The sequence below is a fragment of the Haliotis asinina genome, chromosome 11 (assembly GCF_037392515.1).
Source record: "Haliotis asinina isolate JCU_RB_2024 chromosome 11, JCU_Hal_asi_v2, whole genome shotgun sequence".
Classification (NCBI taxonomy): Eukaryota; Metazoa; Mollusca; class Gastropoda; order Lepetellida; family Haliotidae; genus Haliotis; species Haliotis asinina.
The window spans coordinates 24,175,299-24,203,031 of NC_090290.1; the positions used below are offsets into that span (position 1 = coordinate 24,175,299).

At 38.7% G+C, this 27,733-nt stretch overlaps 2 protein-coding genes across 2 annotated transcripts; one reads left to right on the plus strand and one right to left on the minus strand.

The window, feature by feature from the left end:
• Window positions 1-656: 656 nt before the first annotated feature.
• LOC137255688 (glycylpeptide N-tetradecanoyltransferase 2-like) lies at window positions 657-19,277 on the minus strand. Its single transcript, XM_067793177.1, has 13 exons — window positions 19,152-19,277; window positions 15,104-15,362; window positions 13,574-13,715; window positions 12,798-12,922; window positions 10,913-11,004; window positions 9,042-9,158; window positions 7,952-8,122; window positions 6,341-6,449; window positions 5,237-5,308; window positions 4,535-4,633; window positions 4,174-4,338; window positions 3,588-3,725; window positions 657-2,458 (listed from the first exon to the last, which is right to left on the minus strand). Exons 1-13 carry the CDS (start codon window positions 19,250-19,252, stop codon window positions 2,438-2,440), a joined length of 1,611 nt encoding a protein of 536 aa, XP_067649278.1. The 5' UTR covers window positions 19,253-19,277; the 3' UTR covers window positions 657-2,437.
• Window positions 19,278-19,441: 164 nt separating this feature from the next.
• Window positions 19,442-27,733, plus strand: LOC137255679 (calaxin-like). The gene is made up of 7 exons (XM_067793166.1): window positions 19,442-19,599; window positions 20,253-20,399; window positions 22,096-22,200; window positions 22,888-22,973; window positions 25,420-25,485; window positions 25,892-25,996; window positions 26,924-27,733. The coding sequence occupies exons 1-7, from the start codon at window positions 19,512-19,514 to the stop codon at window positions 27,065-27,067; spliced, it is 741 nt and encodes a 246-aa protein (XP_067649267.1). The 5' UTR covers window positions 19,442-19,511; the 3' UTR covers window positions 27,068-27,733.

Consider the following 27,733-nt stretch of genomic DNA (forward strand, 5'->3'; position numbering starts at 1 on the left):
GTTTTCACCATAAGTACGCATTTTAAGTGCACGCGACTTCTGTCAAGATAGTAAGCATGAAACATATACAGAGGACTCACTCTTAAACTGCTTTGAATTAGGAAAGGCTGCAACAATTCACCCAGACCTCAATTGCATTTGACTTTTGATATTGGACCCTAGATATGAGTGAAAATATCAGATTTCATTTAACTCTCCAAGCCGGCTTTTACAGTGTAAAATCCATCATCAACTTGTTGGTATCTGCTAACATCAATTCTAATGGGAGAATTAGCTCAGGAATATATGTCATATTTGGGATTTCACTTTCTTAGTAAAGTACAAATTCTAGTACTTTTTCGGTTGAGTCCCATCCGGGATTAGAACCTGCACCCTCACAGTCAGGCACCTAATCGCCAGCACACAAAGTCAGCCGCCTAGCCCGCTCAGCCACTGCAAATTCCAGCTCAGGATCAACCAATCACGTTTTGCCTCATTTCAGTACTCGAAACTGCTCAAGTTAGAATCAATATTTTGTTCTTGTTGTGTGGAAATAATTTGAATAGGTGTGGAATAATCGAAATAGTGGCTATCGAAACAAAGGTATCAGATTCGATTATCAGTCAATCGAACCGAATCCTTTCAGCCCTACAGAGAGAAAAAATAACACAGGTGAGTATGTTTACAAAACATTTAATATTAATGACACACATTAACAGTGTTTGAGAATATTATACACAAGTTACAGCTAGATAAAATCTAATCCGATTCCTCTGTAGCACTGGTGTCTATGTACAGACTCCATGCAGACACCAGTGGGCTCGGACTGTCTATCAGTCAATGTCCAGGTAATGCTTGTCTTCTGCATCCTTGAGAAAAATTGCTACAGCAATCAGACCACCACATAATTCAAATGTGCGTCACATATCAATCAGGTTCTCAATACACAGTCCTTATTCTTCAGTTTTCTCTGTAACTCGATGCAAGCACCTTTGTGCCTTGTCAAAATATGCAGAAAGTACATAAATTTTCTAAGCAAATGAAACTGGCTCAGGGAATGTTTGCAAGAATGTTCCCAATAATTTATATATTTGTATTTTGCTCGCTGTTCGTTTGGAAAGTAAGTTATGGCATAAGTTCTAGATGTGTAAGCTGCATAAATACTGAATACAATTAAAACTTACTCATGGTCGACTGACAATTCCATTGAGATGTCACAACCTTAATTTTTCATTACAACTTCAAATGATGCAAAAAACAAGATGCCATTTCCTTCAAAAGATGTTTTCTTTATGTAAAGAACAATAATTATGTGAATAATTTATTATCCACTTTATTCTGATTCAGGATTAACATGATCAGGGGTTCACTTCATTCTAATTACGGATTAACACAATCACGGTTTTGATCGACAAAATGTATATAATACAATTGATAAGTGTTCCTTAATATCCTCGAACACAAAGTCATCTTTGTGTTGCTAACAACATTAGTACATACATAAATATCATCTGTACATCAAAAGGAGCCTTACCGGTCGGTATCTGGGAAAACAATTCGCTCTCCAGTTGGTTAATTACTGGGTCTGTCATGATTATCAAGCAACGTAATGAACTGAACCTTACAAACCAAGTTTGCATAATTAAAGGCCTTTCAAATAAAACAACGCAGATCAGAACATACATTATCATTATTGTTTTCTGCAACTTCACGAAAAATTCATCTATTCTCGCCATTTTATCTCAATAGAGATATTTCAGACATTCACACGGTATATCACATAGAATATAGTGAAACTATAAACAAATTTGCACCTCAAAAACCTGCATTCAAAACTGTTTGGGGAAAAAGACTAGTTCCAAATTACAGGGTGGCATTTGATTATAGAAGAACCTGTGCACTGAATGACAGAATCAGTGCTTGTGAGAAGTTGAAATAATATAAATGCATTGCTTTAGTATGAAAATACTAAAATAAAAACAAAATAAAGAGTTCTCCTATGAAATTACAGCGACTGTTTCCATGGTGAATCTCGTGGGGTAGTGTTCCTAATGGCGGTGCTTGTTGTGAATGCTGATGATTGTGATGAATATCACGGTTAGATGGTTATAACCAATCATACACGATCAGAACAATATTTTTTACAAGAAATAGCTACATAATCTGTTCGGTGTCTTGTCAATCCAAATCTAAATAATCCTGATCTTACTATCAGTAGTCTGATATTAACATGAATCCAAGAATCTGATCAAGCATCGGTCTTCAAGAATGGAAGCATCTTTGTTGATGGATACAACATGGCCAAGGGGAGAGAAGCGAGGAGAGCACTATCACATGAGAAGCTGGCAAGCAGCGCCACCTAGTGGTCATCTCACTGCTTACTGGATGATACCAAGGCTACCAAGGCTGCCAAGGCAGCATTCACTGTGTCCCAATCATCCCTCATTTAACACCGGTCTCACTGCAGCACCAGGCCAACCTGTTGACAAAGACAGAAGGGTAACACTATGACGGCCAACAAAGAGGGCAGCATATTGAAACATTATCAGCAACAAGCTGTCAGTGAGTGTTAATTGTGGAACATCAATTGGCTCCATGACATTTTCAGCGTAATGCAGCAAATTAGTGCTGATAGCATAAACAATGGTGAACACCCCTGGATACCATGGCAAACAAAGGTGAACACCACTGGGTATCATGTCAAACTATGGTGAACACAACTGAGTACAATGTCAAAGTATAGTGGACACCATGAGCGAGTGAGATGAGTTTTACGCTGAACTCAATGTTTAGGCTATATGACGGCAGTCTGTAAATAATCAAGTCTTGACCAGGCAATTCAGTGATCAGCATGAGCATCAATCTGCATAATTGGAAACCGATGACAACCAAGTCAGCAAACTGACCACCTAATCCTGTTAAGACAACTATAGTCACCTTTTGTGGCAGCATGGGTAGCTGAAGACCTATTCTACCCCAGATCTTCTCGGGTCACTGGATACCATGACACACTAAAGTGAACACCACTGAGTACCATGACACACTGTGGTGAACACCACTGGCTACCATGACACTGTGGTGAACACCCCTGGGGACCATGACATGTTCTGGTGAACACTGGTTACCATGACAGAATATGGTGAACACCTGTGGGTACCATGATGGATTATGGTGAACACCCACGGGTACCATGACAAACTATGGTGAACACCCCTGGGTACCATGACACACAACGGTGAACACCACTGAGAATCATGACACAATGGTGAACATATCTGGGTACCACAAGACACTATGGTGAAGACTCCTGGGTACCATGACACACAACAGTGAACACCACTTAAAACCTTGACACAATGTTGAACATCCCTGGGTGCCATGACATACAACAGTGAACACCACTAGGTACCATGACACAATGGTGAACACCCATGGGTACAATGACACATTGTCGTGAACACCACTAGGTACCATGATATATGTTGAACACCACTGGGTACCATGACATACAATGGTGAACACCACAGGATACCGCAAGAATATGAAGAGCCATGACCCTCCAACATACACAAAAACACAATTTCTTTCCACAGCTGAGATGTACTGACCCGCCTTGTGTCCATTGCTGGGCACTTCCAGTTATACAAGTAATACTGAAGATTGCCATCACCGATCCCAAACTTCAGTTTCTCCAGGAACTCCTTGTTGTCCATTAGATCTAGGGCATTGAACACATCAAAGCCCACCTGTAGTCAAAAGACAAACACATGCAGCTGATATACAGATATTTCTAACTTCTGTACTCTCTTATATATACTCCACACAAACTGACATGCAGCAAATAGCATTTATCTTGTGTAAACTATGTAGACCAAAACTACACATTTTTATTTTAGATGACTTTTGAATGTCATTTTCACACTAAGAACCATTCGATGACAGTTGTTGAAAATGTTGTGATCTCCTCCTTAAAGGTAAAAAGATATCTTTTTTTTTCTCTAATAATTCCTTCCAGCCTAAAACACTGTTACCATATTCCAATCATACCTTTCTCACAAAATTTCCACTGACTAATCTTAAGGCAATCTTAACACAAACACAGATGTACTGTACTAAAAAAACGGACAAATAAATCAATGACAATTTCCATGCCTTGATCATTTCTACATTACTCCTCTATGGCAAGTGACTTACATTTTTAGCAACAATAAGCGCATCCTGCATGAGATCTACCCAGGGCGTCTTGTGGGCTACGTTGTAGAAGGAGTAGGCTGCCTTGAGGGACTTGTGCTGGGGATGGTGCATCACAGTGGAGGGCAGCGTGTAGAAACTCACAAAGTCCGTCACCGTCCCATCAACCTGCACACAACAACATGTCCTCACTCCTCACACTAAACATCAGTGATACTATACACATAATGAGTGAGAGAGACTTTTAACATGGTGCTGTTGGGATGGAACACTGATTTGAACAGATCACTATAATGATTACAAAACACACATTATGTCTGGCATGAACATGTAAACATGAAAGCAATATCAAAGTCATACTTACTTCTACAACATAGCTATCAACAATTCCATTTCTAGGAATGAACCAATGTCTAAATTCTTCTTCACTAAAATTAGGCGACAAATCAAATGTGTCTAGGTACTGAAAAAAAAATAGAAACAGAGAAAATGTGGTTAGATTTGATGGCAATAAAATACTTTACATCAACACTCACACAAAACACAAACTTAGCTATTCAGTTGTGGTAAACACGTGGCCATGTGCCTGGCCATGACTGACAATCCATTGTGGTCATCTGATACATAAAAGGTAACACATATGCCTTATAAAACAGTAAGTCCTATTTACTGTAGTCCAACCAAGTCCATATTGTGTTGATAACAAGGGAAGTGGATCATATGATCAAACAGTTCCTTCTTAAGAATTGGTAGCTATAATCAAGAATATATTTCTACGTAAAGTTCCACATGACAAGAGTCAAAATGGTGAACAGTATCTAAGATCCACTTGATTTCACTTCCCTATGTCCAAGACATGTTAACAAAAACGGCCATTTTTCATGGATCAATGTATTGATATGCACAGTTTTGGTGTGAAAAGTCCTAATATATTTTAAAATTGTTTCAACACTAAAGAGAAGATCTCTCTCCAACCAATCAATGATCTGCTTTAATGAGACAATGACATTATCACAGGTAAATACACTGAGTAGTGGCAGTTTTGGTGTGTTTACTATGTCCTTACCGATGCTAACAATTTGTAAGCTTCTGGGACATCTGCTGGTGTGAATGGCCGAAAGCCTGGAGTCTTGGGAGACTGAAATCAGAAAAGTAGTCTTTATAGACAGAACTAGCACAATACTCCATAAATGAACAGTTATTTAATGTGACAAAGTCAATAGAGTTCCAGAACATGAGTGGATCAGCTTCACAATGTTGTTGTTTAGTCAGTAGTATTTCCAGCTATATGAATAACTGAATCCTTTTTGACTTGCCACATATATTTGATTTAAGAGATAACCATGGTCTCAGGATTCAAGGATTTTCAAGGCAGATTCAGATTTGTAAAGTTACACTATAATTGCGCAAAAGACTGTTTGGTTTTGCAGAGCTCTTCACAGTATTCCATCCCATTAGAGCATGACAGCTTCCTGCAGGAGTGAAGTCCAAAATGATGCCGATTTACCATGGCGTTAAAACCCACAAGCACAGTCTGTTTGGGTTCAAATAAGAATGATGAATGATTACGTAACTCGAAATAGGGAGAAGTGCACACAACATAAATAAGACACATGGTGATGAAACCTTTGTACCCAACAGGATCTGAAATAAGATGTTTTATGATCGACAAAAGATGGTCAAGAAATCATCATGTAAAGTTGTGCTATTTTCATGCTTCACGCCTGCGCACTTCAGGTGCATCTCAGAACAGACAAATGAGATAAACTCAACCAGTCAAGAAACAACCGGTGCTGTTCCACTAGCTGTTTGTCATCCCTTGGTGTGAGGCGTGCAAATAGCTCAACACAACATGATGGTTTCTTGACTAAATGTTTCAGTGATTGATCATAAAACGACCATTTGTCTTATCTCTGTTTTGAATACTTATCCCTATTTCAAGTCATTTAATCATTCATCATTCTCACTTGAACCTCAATGGACCATATGGTCTACACGCACCTGGAGACAAAAACAGGGCGAACTAAGATTTCATTCATCATAGCTTTCTGACCTGGTAAGGAGACAACTTTTCAGAGTGTATCGGGTTCATTAGACTACAAAGGCCATGTGATCCCCTATACATACCTTACAATGAAGCATATCTGACAGACATTGTAGTGTTCCTCACCTCTGGTAATTTGTACAGCTTTAGCGTTCTTTGCATAGTCATATGACGGCTAAGATGAGAAAACTTCACTTCAATTAGTTTCCGTGGATTTAGTGATCGATGCCAGTATCTAGGAAACAAAAACAGCACCAGTCAAACAAAATATAGGTAACAAGACCATCAGTATTTTCCCTCACCATGATCTGTTCTTCATTTGACAACTTTTCATTCTTCCTACAAATACCAATACATGAACTGTTACAAAACTAAATCAAGAATCTCATGACAAGGTGCATAACCCTGTAAAGGATCATAACTCCTTTTCTGTTCTACAACTCAATCAAGGCATATGTGTTCTCAAAATACAGACCACATTTGACTTCCCTATCTATAACATTTTTGGAAAATCTGTCCCCATTGGGATACCATCATGAAACGCATGACAGGGGCCATAACTCTGTAAAACATTGTAACATTGTTTCCCTTTTCAAACTCCATCAAGACATTCATGTCCTGAAAACATATACCAAATTTGGTTTCCCTACCTGTAACGGTTTCTGAGGAAATCTGTCCCAGGAATTTCTATCCCTAGACAGACGGAGCTCAAACCTACACACTTCACTTCGTGGTGGATAATAATCCATATGATCCATGGTCAAATAGGAGAACAAATCATTAGCTGTTCCAAATACAAACTAAATTTGTGTCATTTTCTACCTAAAAATGTCCATGCTTCTAAAATTTACTTCTAGGTGTGTGGTTCTGGTCAAGACACTTCATTTGAACAGTTCAATAAATTTTTCATTGTCAGTTACCAGGATATTGTATATCTGTTAAACCGTGGAGCCAATTGCATCCCATCCTCGATATCTCCAGGGTATACGTTCCGATAAGTCTCCACTATACCCTGGACGCATCTACGGCTCTGCCCGATAAATTTATTACCTACCTTTGCTGGCTCCGCCTTCTCACAGTAGCAAATCAGCTAGGCCGCCGTTATAACTGAGCTTGCCAGTGTCAACAAAGGTAGCAGTCGCAACTGCGAAGGTTTGCTCGCAGTGCTTCCCAGATTTTAGGGAAATCATACAAACAAATTGACAGGTCCGAAACTTTAAAACAACATATGCAAGAACGCCTTCTACCTCTTCCAGAGAACCTATGCATGGTTTCTGTTGACAAGTATAATCGGTTAGATAATTCAAAAAACGAAAGTGAGTTGTGATTGGTTCGCTCAACTTCCCAGCGTAGACACCTGACTGGTTCAAAAGACAGTCAAGGGAGGTAATAAATTTATCTGGCAGAGCCATAGATGCGTCCAGGGTATAGTGGAGACTTATCGGAACGTATACCCTGGAGATATCGAGGATGGTTGCATCCATAGCATTGCTTTGACTGATTTCAAAAGAGCAATGACACAAAAAGTTGACCAAATTTGACTGAAGAGATTGAGAAATACTGTTTGATGCTAAGAAATTCTGCTTGAGGATACTAATAATAAAACAAGATGTGATATTAGTCCCTGAATGAAGTTCAACAGTGCCATAATACTCCAGGGTATAGATTGACGAGGAATGGACAGAGTCATTTCCTGCATATATGCATGAAAAGTCTACAGAAATGATGCCCACTCACCTACAAGACGTTACAGGTTTTGGTAAGACCACGCCAGCTGTATACACAGCCTGGAACAACCCTTGTTGATGAACCCGTCTTGTAATCTCTCGGATCAGTACTGGGGCAACACGCTTTGATCGCAACTTTTTATGCACGCATAGGAAATTAATTTCTACCATTTTCTTTTTCCTGCAAAAAGAAAAAGACACAGAGTAAATAAACAAATAAAAAACTTCTGCGCTGAAATAAACCAAATTGTAACAGACTCCATGCTATGTGATGAGGCAAATCAAGCACTCATTTTTTGTATTTATGTTTCCATAACTCCAGTGAGAGCAGTCTAAGTAAACTTAAGTCTCAGTATTATTCGTTACACTCCTATGCTCACTCAAACAAATACTAGTGGTGGTCACGTCAGGTAACCTTTGAGTGACCTATGACCGTCCAAACAAATGCAAGATGGACAAATGGATTTAACCAACTACACAACTGCTAATGTTTAAGGTTAGGCAGGATTTACAAAATTCCACAGTCACTGACGCTGATTTCTCAACAAACGAAAATCAGCAGAAAACACTGATATTTGACCTGCAGTATGTATACTTAGGGGGTTTTGTTGACATGGTTACTATTAGCTAATATTTCCGCCAGCTGACATCTTTGAGAATTGCCAAAACAATATCTTCAGTGACTGTTCACTGTTGTAGCGCTCGTCAAGTGCATCACCCTGAAGCGATCGAACAGAAAATAGCACTCAGAATCATTTGGGTACAAAGCTTTTCGAAGTAAAAGTTGAGAAGGTATGTGCGAATGTCAACTTTCACGATCTGGCCAGCTGTGTTCTGATTGGTCAATCTCTAGTATTTTGCTCTTTTTTATATTCTGATAAACTACAATCTGAAGAGTACATAGGCAGATTTGTTGTTTCAAATCACAATCAGCAATATTACAGCTGTAAATAATCGTGTCTGGACCAGACAATCCAGTGATCATCAGCATGAGCATCAATCTACACAACTAGCCCCATTAGTCGTCTCATTCACTATCAAAACATAGTTAACATGTAAAATAAATCACAAGATGAAGTGCAATTTCAACTCGTACAAACCTTTCATATATTTTGATGTGAGCAGGAACAGCACTTATGAAGCCAACAAGTTTTCCACTTTTTGTGACCCTCACACCACAGTGCCAGTCCTTGATCCAGCCTGGAGGTTGAAGAGCCCTGCAACCAACAGTTTCCTTATGCAGACTCCCATAGACAGCAGGCCTGTTCTATTCCTACATACATGTATAGTCAGTAAATCTTGATCAATTATCACCTGAATACAATACACAGAAGTCATGCCCAGATGCCATTTCCATTCTTTATTCCCAGGGGAATATACAACAACCGCTGCCTGTGATGCACCATAAGGTAACAATCTCATCCTAATGACTAATGATAAAGTACCCAAATTTAAACAAAATCTCTTGCTGAAATTTAGTCAGGGATGTAACCAAAATCCTTGAAACTCAGACCATCCCAGGACTGACATTGCTTAACTTAACATCATGACTTAAAGGTCACATGCAACCAAAAAATCAAACATAATTAAAACACATTTATCACTTATTCATGACATATAATATACATTGCTGATTTAAAAAAAACAAATAAACACAATTATAAGCGTACAATTGCGGTTCAAAAGTGCAATATTTTGTACTTGGGCTTTTTTCCCCCGAAACGAAGCCCTCGGGAGACCGAACCCAGTCATAGCGGGTGGCTATGCATTCAAGTGTAACGACGGCTTCCGATTGGCTGGTTCATTTGCTGATATGCTGAGGGTTCATTGTGTGTACAGAAAGATGATCTGTTTGATGGGCATTTTAGAAGTATAGCAAGTCACAAGAAAGTAAGATTCTTTATGGATAACAACTTCTTTTTGTGTACTTGATGCGTCGTTTCAGTATGGATTCATATACTGTTGTCAAACAAAATCATATACATGAAAAGAAGTCGTTATCCACGAAGAATGTATATAGAGATGTTGGGTTTGGAAAATACATGTTCTCTGAATTTGCGCTCAATCCAATACAAAATCATGTCAGTAGAGATGGTAAACTACTGCGTGGCTGGAATCTGTCATTCATCCAAGTACAAAGCAGGACTTGAAACTGACAAGAGTTTGCACCAGTTTCCGTCAGATCCAGTCATCCGAAAAAAAATGAATGTAGTTTGTTTGCAACCCACAGACATAAAAACGTCATGTGTATCACATGTGCCTAATTACATAATGTGGCAGACATGGGACTCGGGTGCATGAGTCATAAATCAACTTATTTTCTTTATGTCATATAGTCTGATAGGTGTTAAGTTCAAATTGCACGTGGTCAATGATTGAAGCTGTGTATTGCATGTTGTCTTTAGCAGACAGGCAGACAGACATATAGGTGTGAATAAACCAGACATTGAGCTTTCTCTGTGACAGAGACTGCTCACCACAATCAACAAGTTGTTTTACGTAACGAGTAGATTAATTACTTGTTTGTGTACACAACCAAGATTAGACTACTGCTCACGACCTCAGGTGCTGGGCATGCATACTGTTTCATGCTCCGCGAACCTATTCACTGCGCTTGCGTTATGGACGCAGCGCAGCACAGCAGTTGAAACCAGTTTTCCCCCCAGTGCTGGGGGGAATTTAGTGAAACGTTTGAACTCCAATTTCGCGGGCTTTTTTTTCATTGCGTTTTTTTCAACTTAATAGGTTGAATTGGCATTTTTTATGATTTGTTTCGGTAAGTGCATACCGAAAGGTACCAGAATCAGTTGCATGTGACCTTTAAGACCTGTGTGTGTGTTACAGATAATACAGGCATGCTTGAAATCAAAGCAAGGTACCAATTTTTGCACAATAAATATACAAATTCAAACAAAATTTGATGGTATATAAATTCGTCATTTGTTATGGACACCACTCAAACAGGACTTACCACTGGAGAAATTCTGGAGAATAATCAAATCTAAACATGTTGTCATCATCTTCTACATAATTCTCATTCAGGAGTGTGTACAGCTCTTTCAACTGTAACAGAAATGGCACAAGGTACATGACAGAATGAATTATCATACATGTATATTCTTGATGCTTGTTCACTGATCTAATCGTGAATACACGTATTTACCATGTATAATATCAGTAAAATCAGATTTCAGTACCTCATCAATATCTGACAAACCTGGGTCATAAACTATTATCTTAGTTTCATGTGAAATACTGTAATTTCATTGATCAATGCCATGTTGACAAGTTTCCGTGTCACCCCTTCCATGGGGATGACAAGTGGAAAAATATTGCCTGCAGCCACAGTAACCATAGAACTCTCCCTGGAGAAGCTGGATCGCTAACAATCGTATTATGTCATAATATGACACATGCAGTGCACAGAGTACGAAAACCCCTCCAGTAGTTGTTTTTGAGTTCAATGTGTTAACATTTATAAAATCCTGTTGAGAGACAGACGCCATTTTGTTTACATGTCATATCTTCAAAAAAAAAAATATAATCATATTTGGTACATTTAACATAGCGGCAAGATAAATACACTGTATGTTTCTTCCTAAGGTAAAACAGTCTGATGTATGTCACTTTGTTGCAGTGCAATCCTTCACCTACTGACTTGGGTAATAATCCTACAAAGAGGCGTGCATCAGAGTGTATTAACTCAAAAGAAGGACATAACATATAAAGTTGTTTTGCTACATTACTTGATAATAATTGCTCCAAACTGGGATCTATTCAAGAAGGAAAGTTGTCTCCCTCTCTTCTAAATTGCAAGAGTCACCTGTGTAATCACAAGAGGCTCTGTAACTTGCACTAGTGCGACCAAAAATTACAAAGTAAATCTAGTTATTAGTATAGGTGCAAGTTAGATTTTGAGTATGTACACTTCTGAATAAAATATCATCACGATATGGCTGACATATTGCCAATGTGACGTTAAATATTAACTTACTCTGAATAAAACATATCTACATATTGAAATAAATACAGTGCAGCTGGAGTTTGGCTGGTGCTACTAGTTTTTTTATCCTGGGTCACACCTGGTGCAGGTAGGTTAGCATCTCTAAATCAAGCCCTGATGTGATCTAGCATTGTATTAAAGTACCATACAATCTATAATTGCATTGTATTAAGGTATTAGAACTTACAAAGGTTATCTCTTTATTATTTCAGTTTTACCACACTCTCTACAATTCCTGGTACATAACAAACTTCCCTGTAAACCAACTGTCAACAGTTATGGATTTAAAAGATTGGAGTTTGTTTTGAACCATTGGAACTGTTTCCGAGTAATACCACCTGTCCTCAGACAAAACAATAGTGACAGATATGTATGAATATATTTTCAGTAATACTTGGTAAACATCATAACATATCTTCCACAGCCCTCATTCTTTGTGAGGAGGACCACAGCAACATCACTGCAGGTTCATTGGAGATGACACATTCAGTTTTCCATGAAAATTCACGTGCCATTGTGCTGTTATTCAATAACCTGATGTCTCCAGGAAAGCCACTAAACCTGATGCCTCCAGGAAAGCCACTAAACCTGATGCCTCCAGGAAAGCCACATTCATTTTCACTGTCTAAACCAAGACAGAGTAACAAACCCCACCAAAAGTTAGAGGTTACAACACTGATTCATTTTTGGGACACATACTTCATACGTGTTTGTTTACTATGAGTTACTCTCTCAGATGTCTCTAATGTATGATTATTGTATAGCATAAAAAAATACAAATATAATGAGACAAAATATAATAAGAAAACAACAGTCTTAAAGGAAATATTTCGATGGGTGTAATCATACTTACAATGAGAGGATTGCTTATGTCAAGTGTGTCCCACTGGAAACCCTGTGGTAGGGAGTAGCACTCTTGTCTGATTTCTCCTGTTGGCTTGTCGGCTTCAATCTCTTCATTAGCAGTGATTTTCTCATCTTAAAACAGACAAAAATCAAATTTCAGACACAAATCTTTCTTTAATTAAAAGATTTAAGTTAATTTCTGCAAATGAAACTCTTGACCATATTTCTGTCTTATCTTATCAATGAATTAGCTGCTCTGTATCAGCAAGTGCTATCATGCATTCAGGCGCTGATAGGGTAGCCATGTGGAAACAACTAAGTCCTATCCTCGATTTCACTGATGGGTATTATTTGAGAAGCCCATATTTGGTGACCCCGCTGTGACACTGCTGCTAAAAGCAGTATACAATACTCACACTATGGATATATCAAGGGTAATAACTCAAAACAATTACTCGAACATGATGGAAGGCAACAAAACGAAAACGTGATGTTAAGCTAGCAATAGTTGTTAATAGCAATGGATACATGCAACAGTTCCCAGTTGTGTAGATATGTGCGCTATATAAATATCAAATAATAAAAATAATAATAAAAAAAGGAAAGCTCAAATTCTGATTATAAATGCTCCAAAGTCAGCGGCATTTTTAGCTCATAATAAGCAGTCATACCACAACTACAAGTTACAACAAGTTGATGAGTTACATGTGCTATAGTTTGTCATGTATTCTTACATATCACACATAGGTTGATTCAACTGAAATTAAAAGGATTTCTACTCACCAAATTTGGGAACAGGTTGGGTTTCCCAGAAATGGAATTTCTTCTTTTTAGCTTCTTCAATACTCTTGGGGGCACCCTGTTGAAGTGTGAGGAACTCCACTGCCTTCTGGATCTGCTGCAGGCCCGCCATTGGCAGATTACTCTTGAAAACACACAAGAATACATTTGAGTATTCAGACCAGGACCCACAAAGATTCGGGTTAGAACTTCAGTAACCCGTACTTGTTGTAAAAGGTGAATAATGGAATAGGGTGGTCAGGTTCACTGACTTAGTTGGCATGTCATCAGTTCCCAGTTGTGCAGATTGATGCTCATGGTTTTGATCACTGGACTGTCTGGCCCAGATTCCATTATTTACAGACCACCGCCATATAGGAGGAATACTGCTGAGTTCGGCGTAAAACTTAACTCACTCACTCAGTTATACCATGAGTTTTCCTTCCCTATTCTCCAGTTCCTACTGGGATTCCTGCACAGAATGGGTCAATAGATGTTTCATAAAATATCTAATAAAGGATGTATACTCTGCAATCTGTGCCAAAAGTTTGAACATTTTCATATGTTTTTCTTTCCCAGGCATGCCAAATATGAGCTGAGAGAGAAACGTGTGTACGTTGTGCAACAGTACTAGCATATGTTGTGCAACAGTACTAGCATGTCTGCCTCTAAATAGCTGTAATATAAACCAGTGATGACAGAACTAGGTCACACGCTTCACCCACCTAATCCTCCTCATAAGTCAGCAGGCATGGAAAGTCCTAATCCAGGAAAACATCAAAGGCAAATGGGGAAGTTTATTTAATTTTTGTATGTATTTGAGGGTTCTAATATATTTTATAAAAATACATCAAGACACTTTGCATTACAGTATATGCAAAAAATCCAAAACTTATCATTCAATATCTTCATGCTTATTTGTATGATATCAAATAGACTGGAAGCTGTCTAAACTGGTAGTCATCGGTATTGAAGAAAAAATCCAGTTTAGAAAGAGCGCTGGATTAGAGAGCTGACATGGTGCAAGGTGACCTACAACTAGATCATAACCAGTTGTCTCACTCTCAGATACATTGTTGTATCACATAGTTCTCTCAATTACTGCACACATTCACAATAAAAAATGTCAACTCACTAATTACATGTACAAGCATATCCATACAGAACTAAGAATGTACTATCTCTGTTGGCAACCATGTAGTTTCAAAGGTGGATTAACTGGTGACTACACATCTGGGTGACACCTGACAACTGCCAGAATGAAGAACACATAAATGTACGACTGCACAGAGATTTTATTATGGCCCTGACAACTCGCTGGACTGGACAGCTGCTGGTTTTCACAGCTTCCAGTATAAGCATCAGTTTCGGCTGACATATCAGTCATGGCTGCATTCTGTTATCGACCATTCCCATACTTCTAACAACACTAAAATGAAATAGCAACATTTAACTCCACATGAGGAATTTTAACTTACACTGAATGTTTGGACTGTCTACATTATAAAATCAAAAATCTAGTGTTTTCCTCACCTGACCCTCCTCTGGGGCATCTTCTGACACTGAGTGTTTGTTCTTGGGGCTTTCCTTCTTCTTCTCCCGTGGTCCCTGGCTCTCTGAGTCGGCCTCCATGCCCGACTGGGACTGGTCAGCGTTGCCCTCCACCAGCTTGATCTTTCCATCGTATTCCTCATCATTGATCACCTGGCTGTCAGAGTCGCCACTGGATCGCTCTATGTCCCGAGGCTTTTTCCTCTTCTTCTTGCTCTTCTTGCGCATCCCACTGTCCAGGCTGGAAATAATGCCAAGTGGAAATAATGCCAAGTGGAAATAATGCAAAGTTTACAGCAGGGCCTCAAATAACGTTTCAACAACAGCAGTACGTACTTCTTATTTAATTTCAATATATGAGTACTAGTAAGAGTACACTTTTAGCATTGAATGGAATTTGAAGGCGTATGAGTAGTCTTGTGTTTCACTTCATACATGCACCACAATATTGCTACTCATGTGTAAACAGGTCAATAAACAATTCAACAATACTTTTTACAAAAAAATATGTCTGTAAATGATTCTACGAGGGTTGGCTGAAAAGTTCTAAGCCTCACTGTGAAAAAAAGTTACAAAGTCCACGTTTGTAATTTATTTTTCTACATAGTCCCCTTCCAAGTTCACACACTTTTGCCAGCGATGCTGCAAGGCCCGAATCCTGGTCAGGAAGAAATCTTCTTCAGCTACCCTAAAAAAATCAGTCACAGCGGAAATGACGTCATCATTACTTGCAAAATGGCGACCGGCGAGTTCCTTTTTCATTTTGGGGAACAGGTGGAAGTCAGAAGGAGCCAAATCAGGTGAATAAGGAGGATGGTCAATGAGTTCAAAGCCACAATCGCGGATTGTTGACATGGCCACCACCGATTTGTGAACAGGCGCATTGTCTTGGTGGAAGAGGACACCTTTAGCGATCATCCCTCGTAGTTTGGCTTTGACTGCTTCTCGCAACTGGTTCAGTAGATCAGCATAGTATCTGCCGTTGATAGTTTGACCTTTTTCAAGATAATCAATGAGCAGAATACCCCTGGAATCCCAAAAGACTGATGCCATCACCTTTCCAGCTGAAGGAACAGACTTGGCTTTCTTCGGAGCTGGTGAATCAGGATGCTTCCACTGTTTTGACTGTAGTTTTTTTCTGGTTGAAAGTGATGTATCCAGGTCTCATCCATGGTTACAAATCGTGCCACAAAATCATCGGGATCTGCTTCAAAACGATGCAAATTGTCAAGGGATGTCTGGAACCTGACACGTTTCTGTTCTGCTGTCAAGAGCTTTGGCACCCATCTTGCAGAAACTTTAGTCATTCCTAATTCGTTGGTGATAATATGCTCAACCCTCTCATGAGAGATGCCCACTACACTAGCAATATGTCGAGTAGTCAATGGTCGATCATCCATCAACATATCGAGCACTCGCGTGATGTTTTCTGGAGTGGTTGCTGTTGAAGGCCTTCCTGAGCGTGGGTCATCATCAAGGCTTTGTCTGCCACGCTTAAATTCTGCAACCCACTTCTTTACTGTGGAAAATGAAGGAGCATCATCCCCTAGAGTGGAGACCATGTCAGCATGTATCTGTGTTGGGGACATCCCTTTCTTTTGCAAGTACTTGATGACTGCCCTGTATTCAGTTTTGTCCATTTCTGATGATTTCAGAGGGTAGGTTTACCAAAAGAGCTGTAGTTGAGATAAAACTATTAGTACGTTTGTAGTTCTTGTGTCTATGATTCACTAAATGATTGTCCTCATTGGTGGCAAACACCTGTCTCTACCTGGTGGGGAAAAACCACTCAGGCTGAGAACTTTTCAGCCAACCCTCGTAAGACCATACACCATTGCTAGGGTATGCACCTGCTGCATTTACTGTACTTTGGTTGTTAAGGTTGTCAACAAGTTATTAGTTCTTAAAAGAGTATTCCAACATGATTAACTCGAGTCAAACATCTGTGTAGATGTCACCTCTTCTGTTGTTAAACACAAATTCTTATTCCTTCTTCACTTGAAACGTTTACAAAGTTATTTCACATGATCCAATATGTTTGCTGCAACGTCTTGACAACATACAAACCTATTTTCAATGTGTCATATCATAATCAAGACAACATTGCAGAAAATCATTGAGGCTGATGTAATCTGCCCTAGTACTCAAAAGGACAAACTGAAAAATTCAGAATTCTTTGCTGTTAATCTAGCAAGGCTCCACGCTGTCATCTAACTTCTAAGCAGTATGGAGAACTATGGACACTATCATTTGTCATGATGTTGCACCAACATGTAAAACAGCCACTGGTCCTCTGGTGTAACCCTTTGGCTAGTAAAAGTACAGTCACTGGCCTGTCTCGCTGGTGAATTTTCAAGGGGTCAGTTTGTAAATATATCACTTGTTGAACAAGATATAACACATTTTCAAACTGTGCAAGATTATGACCTCATAAAAATGTTCAGCATATAACAGACTAATAATGAAAGCCGCATCTACATTCTGAAGTTACTGAAGACCTAGTATAATACCGATGTTCAGAGGGATAAAATTATGTGAACTGCACAGAAAATCTTGCTATGTTCTAAAATCTGTACCCTTTTAGCAATGCCACACAAAGAAGACAAATGTCAGGTCAAATTATCTGCAAAATAACTTGCAACAAAGGTCTATAGCCTGTTTGCAGTGAAACCAAATTTCACTTTCAACCAAAAGGTAAATCAAATAAAGAGAAATTAAGATTGCAAATAATCATAATTGTACCTTGCCAAATGCACATTTAAATCTGTGAATTTTATTCAACTTAGGATAAAAGTTGTTTAACAAACGATCATAGTTTCAAATCGCTATTACTGGTTTGTATTACGCGCAATAGTTTGAACAGTGAAAACAAAGGCACATGCGGCACATGATGTGTGTTAACTTAGACCAACCCTACTCGTTCTCTGTGTTTCACTTGATGCACGTGGGGGTGGGAGTGGGGGTGGGGGTGGAGTGTATTTAGATACCATCTATTCTTAGGCATACTGTTTGCAGGCTAAAATCTTTCTTAATATTCTATCTGACAGATGTCTGAAAGTATTCATGTCTTGGCTAAACAATGTAGTGACTGAGCATCAGTTGACAAAACTGGGATATTATAAACATTTCAAGTCAATGATATTGACTACCTGATCCATTTTGACACCTCCTACAGCTAGAACAGGTTGTGGGAATGTATATTCTCAGTCTCACTAAGTACTCACACACGTGACTGCGAATGTAAATGAGTTATGTTGGCACCACATTAAGCAGAACAGGTAAGAGTTATGTTGGCATCACAAAATGTGTGACAGGCAAGAGAGTTATGTTGGCACCACATTATGCATAAATATGACCAGACTTGTAGCATGCTTTAACAGAGTATTCCTGGTAACAGTTCCAGTTCCACCCATAACCCTTAGGGGTTAGGGTTTAGGTTTAGGGTTTATATTAAACCTTATGTCAGGTTTACGTGTTAGGTAGACTTTCTATAAAATAATCTATTGCTGAGCTCAGGATGATTAATAATAAAACAGGGTTACAGGCAGAAATCTTTCTGTATTCCCATTTAGTATTATCATAAAATGAAATGTCCAGAAAGTGTGTTTGCTTTTAAAATTTCTATTTCTTCTGTACATTAGCTACATACATGGGGAACAAGCTGTTATCAGCTGTAAGGGGTTCATATCGTTTTACCAGGACCACATTTATTTCTTAGATGGGGCTCATTATGGCCATATCGTCCACAGTATGTATCCATTCTTAGAAGTTAGATGGCTGCTTCAACATGTGGAACTCTTAACAAGAATATCCAGTCACTGAAAAAAAATCCATTCCTTATCAACTCATAGTAAATCTAAGTTACTGTATCAAAGCCAAAAAGGGGGCCAGAAGTATTACACAGCAAATTGGATCTATCAAACATGTGTCTCTGGCACGCTTCTCGTTTCATCAATTTCTGACGATTGCAAATCCAGAAAATAACGCAACTGGACTCTGTGGAGAAGTTATAAATTATGACAATATAAACCTTTCGTCTCCGATTTCATCATCTTCTATATCGCCCTCGACGGCGCTTGGATCCTGGTCCAAGTCTGAACTCATGTCGTGCAAAGAATCTGCATCCGCCATGTTCGCCTCCTTGAAGCTTCGGAGTGAATGTGTATTTAAATTAAATCGGAAACTTCCATATGTTGCATCATTTTCCTAAAAGTTGGACATGTTAAAATCATATACGTCTGATTTCAAATTAAGAAGATTTTATTTGATTATTTTCTGAAATTTTAATAAATTAATTCCGCACTCTAAACATGCGCAACGCACATGGCAACAGGCACACATATTGACGCTTTTACCGAGAGCAACGAAGCAGCCGGAGTATTTGCGCAGAATGGCGTCAACCAAGAGGAAGTGTCAAGAAGAAATCATACAGACACTGAGAAAAAATAGCAGAAATGGAACAGGACCGCCATGTAGATGTACGTACTCCTCACATTTCGAAATCGAAGAATTTGGAAGGTGTTGGCATTCCGCACTGGTTACCGGTCTATATTTGTATCAAGTTATAACTTTAGATTTGTTTTCTGCTAGAGATCAACACTTAATACGGCTAGAATGCAGTTTGCGATCCAAAGGGTTAGAGTTTGGGGTTAGGGTTAGGCACTACGATCCCTATGGTTAGGGTCTGGGGTTAAGGTGGGGCATCATTTACAATCCTTGGGGTTAGGATTAGGCACTCTTTACCATGTTTACGATCTTTACGGTTCGGGGTCATGATTAGGGTCAGAGTGCTAACTAAGCTGAAAAAGTGCTCATGGCAAAGTGCAGAACTCCCGTTAATGCTAACAATTTGCTTTCTTCTTCCACTTATAAACATGAATACTTAAACATTTTGAATCAAGAAATGCACGATCACTTGAATCAGCACGGAAGCACCTGTCAATATGGATGCCCTAAAACGTTCCTTCTCATGGAAATGGTGGTAGCTCAAGAGTACCGTTTCAGCAAAGAATCCTCATATTAGTAAATCTTAAGGTTTCTCACTGGCAGCTGTATCCACCTTACTTAAACTGTGCCAAATAAATGCTATTCTTGACTGTAGTGATTATTCAGAGTTTTTACAAACTTTCAGTTGATGATGCAGAAATCATTTCACTCCTGGAAATGTTCTCAGAAATCTGTGGCAGCAAAGGCACTCCAGAGAAAATGGATCGAAACAAATTTCGGGACGAGCTGCAAACCTGTTTCAAAATCACAGACGACTTCCTGATGGATCGAGGTTTGAGCCACTGACGTTAATGCTGATGTTATGATTAGGGGCGACTATTAAGGCTATTTTCCATGTCATGATTGTATTGCAATATTATCACATACTATTAAATTAACAACTAGTCTCTGAAATGAACATAATTTACAGAAACAAGGCTCATAGTAAAAAGAATAAAAGGTAATGAAACAGAGCCTTGAGACGTTCTTCATTTAAGTTGTTGAAATCTGGACTTGCCACATTTCCTGACTTGTGTTGGCTTTCTTGGATTATATTTCCTTCTGGGTCTGCATGTCAGGCTACCATGTTATGTATTGCTGACAATGTCAGTTGTCACAAATGTTTTTTTAACTTTACACTTTCTCAGTCCCATCTGGGATTCAAAGCCAACTGTCTCTGACAGGTAAGGCACCTAATGACCAGTATGCAGTATACCAGTTAACTAGCCCGCTAAGCCCCTAAGGCTTACCAAAAATGAAAGCCCAACAACTTTGTTTACAAAAACCCAGATTTGATTCCCTTTATGAGGACAATGATTGTATGAGGCCCATTTCTAGTGTCCCCCACTTTGATATTGCTGGAATATTGTTCAAAGCGACTTAAAGCCATATTCACTAACTCAAAAATGAAAAACAAACTGCATTTTCACAGGGTATTTGATTTGAACCATTAAGTGTGAAGGGTGCAGTGATGACACATGGTACATATTTTAATCCAGCCATTGTGAAATTTACTGTACCACTGGCACCTAATGTTAAATTTATACCCTGTAGATTGAAGTAGATTGTGGGTCATGGTGAGCAAGTTGACCCCAACCCCAACCACACCTCCCATCCCTTCCCATGTGGTGGCTGGCTAAAGCGCTGCTAGGCAAGTGATCCAGTGAAGTTGGGATGTCGGAATCGAACCCACCTGTGACCGAGTGTAAAAACCTTGGAGACAACTTTGTATGCAGATTCTTTCCATGTTGTCAGCCCCTTGTGTACAGTACTCAACCTTGAGCACTTGAAACCATTGGTATATGACCAGATGGTGGCCACATGAATACATTCAAACACCTAGTTGCGGGTACAGCAACATGCAGTAAACTTGGATAAAAGTATTTTGACTATGTGTCTCAATCCACCTAGCCGTGAATGGGTACCTTGATAGGATGAGACAGCTACAAACAGCTTGGTATGCCTAGAGGCAGCAATGGTTGTAAGATCCCTCAGGAGTTGAGACTGATAATACAATGGGCCATTGATACTGACATCCAATGATTGAGGGGAAATATATGTCAGCCCCTTGAGCAAGCACTAGTTGCCTCGATATGTGCGCTATACAAATATCCTATAACAATGGACTGCACAAGTACATTTTTGTTTTGCATCAGAAGCCATTGTCCAACTACCGACATCAAAATCACTGACTTATAGGTGGATTATAAATATAATTGGTTTATGTGAATGTAGTCTTTGTTGATTGTGAATTAATATATTTAATGTCATGCGAAGAAGGTTAGTTCTTTAAGATGTAGGGTTGGTGGGGTAGTCTATCATTCACTTGTCAAGCCCAAGAAACGGGGTTGATTCTCATCATGGGTACAATGTGTGAAGTCCATTTCTGGTATCCCCCTGCCTTGTTCTTGCTGGAATATTGCAAAAAATGGGTACATTACATGTATTAAAACCTACTCACTGACTAAGATATGGTTGTGTTTTGTCAGTTTTCAGAGCATTTGACAGAGACAACGATAGTGCCCTGAAACAGGAGGAATGGGTGTTGGGACTTCATGTCTTCCTCAGAGGAGATTTAGAAGACAAAATAAAGTGTAAGTCTTCACTTGTGAGATTTTTTGTTTTCCCAGTAGTTCTTATACACTAAACCCTTAAGGTAGGTTTGAACCCTGGTTGCATCATACCAATATATGTTAAAATATGGTACTTGTTTGACCCTGCCTGGCACTCGTCATTAATGAGTACAACAAGGACTGGTTGGCTTGAAGGCAGTATAATGTGTCTGAGTGGGGTATTCATGCTTAACTGCTGCATTCTAACTCAGTTAACTGGCACTATGAAAGCCAAAGTCTGGGCTAGTACAAGCAGTCGCACATACAGACGCATGCACGTCATCATATGAGGGAAATAATTTTCAGTACAATGTTATACCCCATTTCACCTCTCCTGAAACCTTATGCTTACATGGTAATGTACCTGGAATGCTGTTCAAATCATTGTTGGGATGGTGGGGTAGTCTTGTGGTTACGGCATTCGCTTGTCATGCCCAAAACCCTATTTTGATTCCTCACATGTGTGATCTGATTTCTGGTGTCCAAGTGTGTTTAAGTCTGACTTTGCATATGTGCACTTGCCATCTCATATGACCCCTCCTCTGCACTCCAGAGGTTAAACTTCATCTTGACTGAGGTAAGCCTTGTTTAACCTTCCCGTTAGTCAATGTCCTAAAATAGTAAGCAGTCTGAATCCTTCCTCAATGTGATATGTGCTATTGTTTTCAGATTGCTTTTTGGTGTATGATCTCAATGCAGATGGCTACATCTCTAGAGAAGAAATGTTTCACTTACTGAAGAACTGCCTCTATAAGGTATGTTCTGGTTAATGGTTATTCTGAGATATCAGTTAGGTCTGAAATGTCTGGTGACAAAGCTTTCTTTCAGCTCACTCATTTATCACCCTTGTGATACACTGTGCACTTATAATGTCACTGTCTGCATTTTTCACTGTTTGGATGTATATAATCTTTGTGATTGAGTTTGTGTATCAACCCTGTGAAGAGTTACTTCCCTTTGTTGTGTTAGGATCTCCTGATCAAATGTTTTGATCCATCATGCATTCTAGATGCTCCCTTATTGGTGAGCGCCATTCCCTTTTGACAGGGTTTTGCAACACTGGTAAATATTCACTAATTAATGCCGCAGTGTTCCAAACAAAACTAAACCAAGTTTGACAGAAACAACTCTGAACATCATTAAAATTCATACAGTTTGTACATTGTCATTACACTTATTTACAGCACCAGTGCATGTCATCTAAAAAAAATGCAGCTGTTATTTTTCTTGGTAACTGACCTGAGTATGTGTGTTGAGGTTAGGCAATCTGGTATAAGATATTGGGAAGCATGGTTCAAGGTTTGGCAATATTGTAAGAAGTGCATTATGTTTACATCCACTCATATCGTCTGCAGTCTGCAGAGTTGGTAAAATAGGCCTACATCAGTGTCTTGGATACATGGTCATGCCATCAGCTTTGAATGCATACACCCAGGCCCACTTGTACTTAGCCCTGAAACTATCTTAAGCGTGTGTTGGAGAATGGGAGTTAATATCATTGTAGCGCTAAGACTGCTTTGTGCATATGGGCCCAGATACAGAAACAGCTTCTTGCTCAGTTCATTTTTATACCACTGCTACGAAGTGCATAAAGTGTTCGTTCCATCCATCCATCCATCCATCTATTCATCCATCCATCCATCCATCCGACCTGAAACTTTGTCCAGAGCTTAGCTCTTAAAATTTACATGCCAGGTTCACCAAACTTCACACACAGTTTAATCATTACCCATACATGTGCCTTTTGTTTTTTTGCTGTTTCCATGGAAACTTGACTTAGTGCAAATATGTTTGATGGTTTTGTCTGGAGCATATCTCTTAAAGTTTACAAATTACATGCTAGGTTCACCAAAGTGCACACACATGTTAATCATTACTCATTGATGTGCCTTTTGCAGTTTTAAATTTTGTTTCAGAATTTGTTTTGTTGATGTTTCCGTGGAAACATGACTTGGTACAAAATGTGTTTGATGGTTACGTGGCTACAGCATATCACTGAAACTTTACATGCTAGATTCACCAAAACTTAATACACAATTTAATCGTGACCCACAGATATGCCATGTGGTATTTATTTGCAAAATGTTATTATTCAAAGTGTGATGTTAACTTTTCACTTTTCATGGTCTTGCTTTGTATCATATGTACCAATATGTGGTTTATTCTCGGTAGGTAGATGAGTTATTTCCTTGATGTTATCAAGATGTGATTTATTTGCTGTATCGACATAGGTTATTTCGTTCATGACATAAGTACAAATATAGTTCTGATTGCTTCTAAATAGTTAATTTCTTCATTTCACATGGCAAAACTATTATCGAACATGTATATAAAGTTTAGTAGAGACAAGAAGAAAGGAGAAAGTTTTGTGAGCTGCTGATCCTTGTCACATTATATATCAATATCAGTCATTTCCATGTCCCAATGTGGGAATATGGGTGTGTGTGAGCTTTGCTTACTTCTACACTTGTCATGAGAGTTTCAATGGCAATTTAATGAACTTTCAGGAATAAAGGGTGTGTGTGTGTGCACGCACCCAACCATCCCCCGATGCACACGCAACCCCCATCCAAAATTCTGTTGAATGTTTTTTGATAAGCAATTTCTTTATTACTATTTTGGCATCTTGCATACACCATGACATTCATGTCAAGGTCAAAGTGAGTCTTGAAAATATTAACTACAAAGCAAGATATCCAGAGAGGTTGACCGATCATGCTTTTGTTGACGTTTAAACTACAACCTTCACTTTCATTACTTTTTAAGTTTGGTTTATAAGTGCAGTCACCTTATTGACAAGGCTTATTCTTTTTGTTCAGTCCCTGACCCATATTATTTTCCCAACAGCCTACCCCTCCCTGCAGTGCCCCAGTGAAGCAAGTCTCGATTTCCCCAGGTTCAGGCCTGAATCTCAAAATTCAATTACAGGGGATGATGATGATTTTTGTGGAGGAGCATGTACAATGTGAATGGCACATGCATGCACGCACACGCCCAACCACCTTAAAATTTCTGTACAAAGTAGTACTAAATAGCCATAAATTATTAACAGTCCCTAAATGTCATGTTTGCCAAAGAATGAAACATAATTAAAACAAAATGCTGTGTATTATATTCAACTGATTATGGAGGTTACCAGGAATGGTAACTATGTACATCTAATGTCGGTTATATACTGAATAAGCTTCCTGTATTTTTCAGCAATCGTCCGAGGAAGATCCTGATGAAGGTGTGAAAGATCTGGTGGAAACAGTGCTCAAGAAACTAGTATGTGTATTTTTGACATATACGCTTTCTAAGTGAAAACTGTAAACCTATCATTAATCCTAGGTCATTTCCAGGAATATGCAAATATATCATTTTCCTTAGAGGCGGTGTTTGAAGTTTAGCCTCATAATCATTGTCAAAATCTAAAAATACAGTCCATATTTTAAGGGATGTAAGCATACATCAGGATTTGAGGATTGCTTAGATTTCTTTCACTGACATGTATCTAAACTGTTTTTGACCAACAATATTAAACATTTTGCAAAACTGCTTATAGGCATCCTTCTGACTATATCTTAAATTGTTTTGCTTCAAAATCATATAAAAAGTATATTTGCTCCAGGGCAGAAAGATAAATGGTAGTTTTTTGTGTAAATATCACGTGCAGTGTTGTGTTTGCTGACAGGACCAGGACCATGATGGTAGAGTAAACCTCACAGACTTTCAGAAAGCCGTCACAGAAACCCCCTTGCTACTGGAGGCACTTGGAACGTGTCTGCCTAGTCCAGCTGTGAGTATTTCAAGTTTATGGTCAGTCCAAGTTCAAGTGACCCATGCAGATCTGGGTTAGAATTGGTCTTCATCACCTATGCTTGTCATAAGAGGCGACCAACAGGATTGGGTTGTCAGGCTGTCTGACTTGGTTGACACGTCTTTGCATCCCAGTTCAGCTGTGTAGATCAGTGCTCTAGTTGTTGATCACAGGATTGTCTGTGCTCGAATATTTACAGACTGCCTCCATATAGCTGAAATATTGCCGATTGTCCTGTTAACACCCAAATAAAAAGCAAGTTCAAGTTATGGCATGGGGACAACAAAGCTGTCACTGAGGGCAATGTTTGGCTTGTTGGTGTTCCCAGGTAAACCATGGTCTCATGCCAGAAATTTGAAAATCTTACCATTTGGTCCAGTGAAATGCATGCCACATTTCTAATGAATGCCTAACCAGTATTTTTCAGGACAATTTTATGTAAGTGCTTTTTCCCCTCATCCTGTTTACCTGGTGGTGTCAGTTGTCAGTGAAACATGTCATCCTTCACATCTGTGAAAGTTCATTTTAAACACACAGTATGGAAAGAGTAAATAACTTCAAAATAATATCAAGACACTAGGTTACACATTACAGGCACAATGTCACACTTTTTCGACAATATTTTGACCTATATTACATGCATTGGGGGTGAGAGTTGATTTAATGCAGCAATGCAGCAATTCATTCATACTTTTTCATATTTAATATGGTAAACTAAATGCCTAAAAAAATTTGGAATACATTATATGGTAGTTTTCCTCAGGGCTGATAGTTAGTATTATTGGGAGACATGCATTATTTACTTTTAGAGATGTGTGGTATGACAGAGTGCCTTCAACACCTGAATGTCTGAAAACATGTAATGTTTACCAGGTAAAAATACAATAAAATATTTTTCCTCTTCAGGCTTGCAATGAGTTCCTTGCACTAATGCATGGTAACCTTGGACAGCGAAGCGGAATGGGTCGACACCAAAAGCAGGATGAAGAGAATAAGATGATCAAACACAGGAACAGAGAACAAAAGGGGAAGACTCAAAGAAAATGCTAGAAGTCTTGATGGAAGTCTTTAAATGCTCTACTGTTCCCCAATACCTGGCTGAATTTTCTATCTTTTTTGTTTCAATGCTCATCTGGAAACTGTAATTAAATTTGTGTCAGGTGATAAAACAAATTTTGAAGACAACCTGGTTGTCTTGTTTCCGGCAGATATATCTATCAATATGTTCACATTTCTAGTCTGTTTGCATCCAGAATAAAATATATCACATGTTAATAAAATCATTTTGATATGTTCTGTAAATGAGATATATGAGATTATTAAATTGTATTTAAATTGAATGATCATGCCCCTTAAAAAATCTTTTTCAGAAACTTTTGCATTTGTAGTGTAACTTTAGTTTTCATTTGTGCGTTTGAATTCATCAAGTCATATTTCATTTATCTTAAACCATTGTGTTATACATATTTACATTTCCATCTGCCAAACGTTGCGCCCACTCTTGATCTGATACAACTATAGTTCGAGGATGCTTTTAGTTTATGTATTTTGTGTGAAAAACTATTTATTTGTTTCCATATAAGGGGACCAGTAGTAATATTTTACTGGGACATTCCTACAAATACTATAACAGTATTTGTTTGTTAAGCATGTGTTGTATATATTTGTATAATATAACCAACCTGTGTAGTTTGGAAATAAACGAATTTACAAATA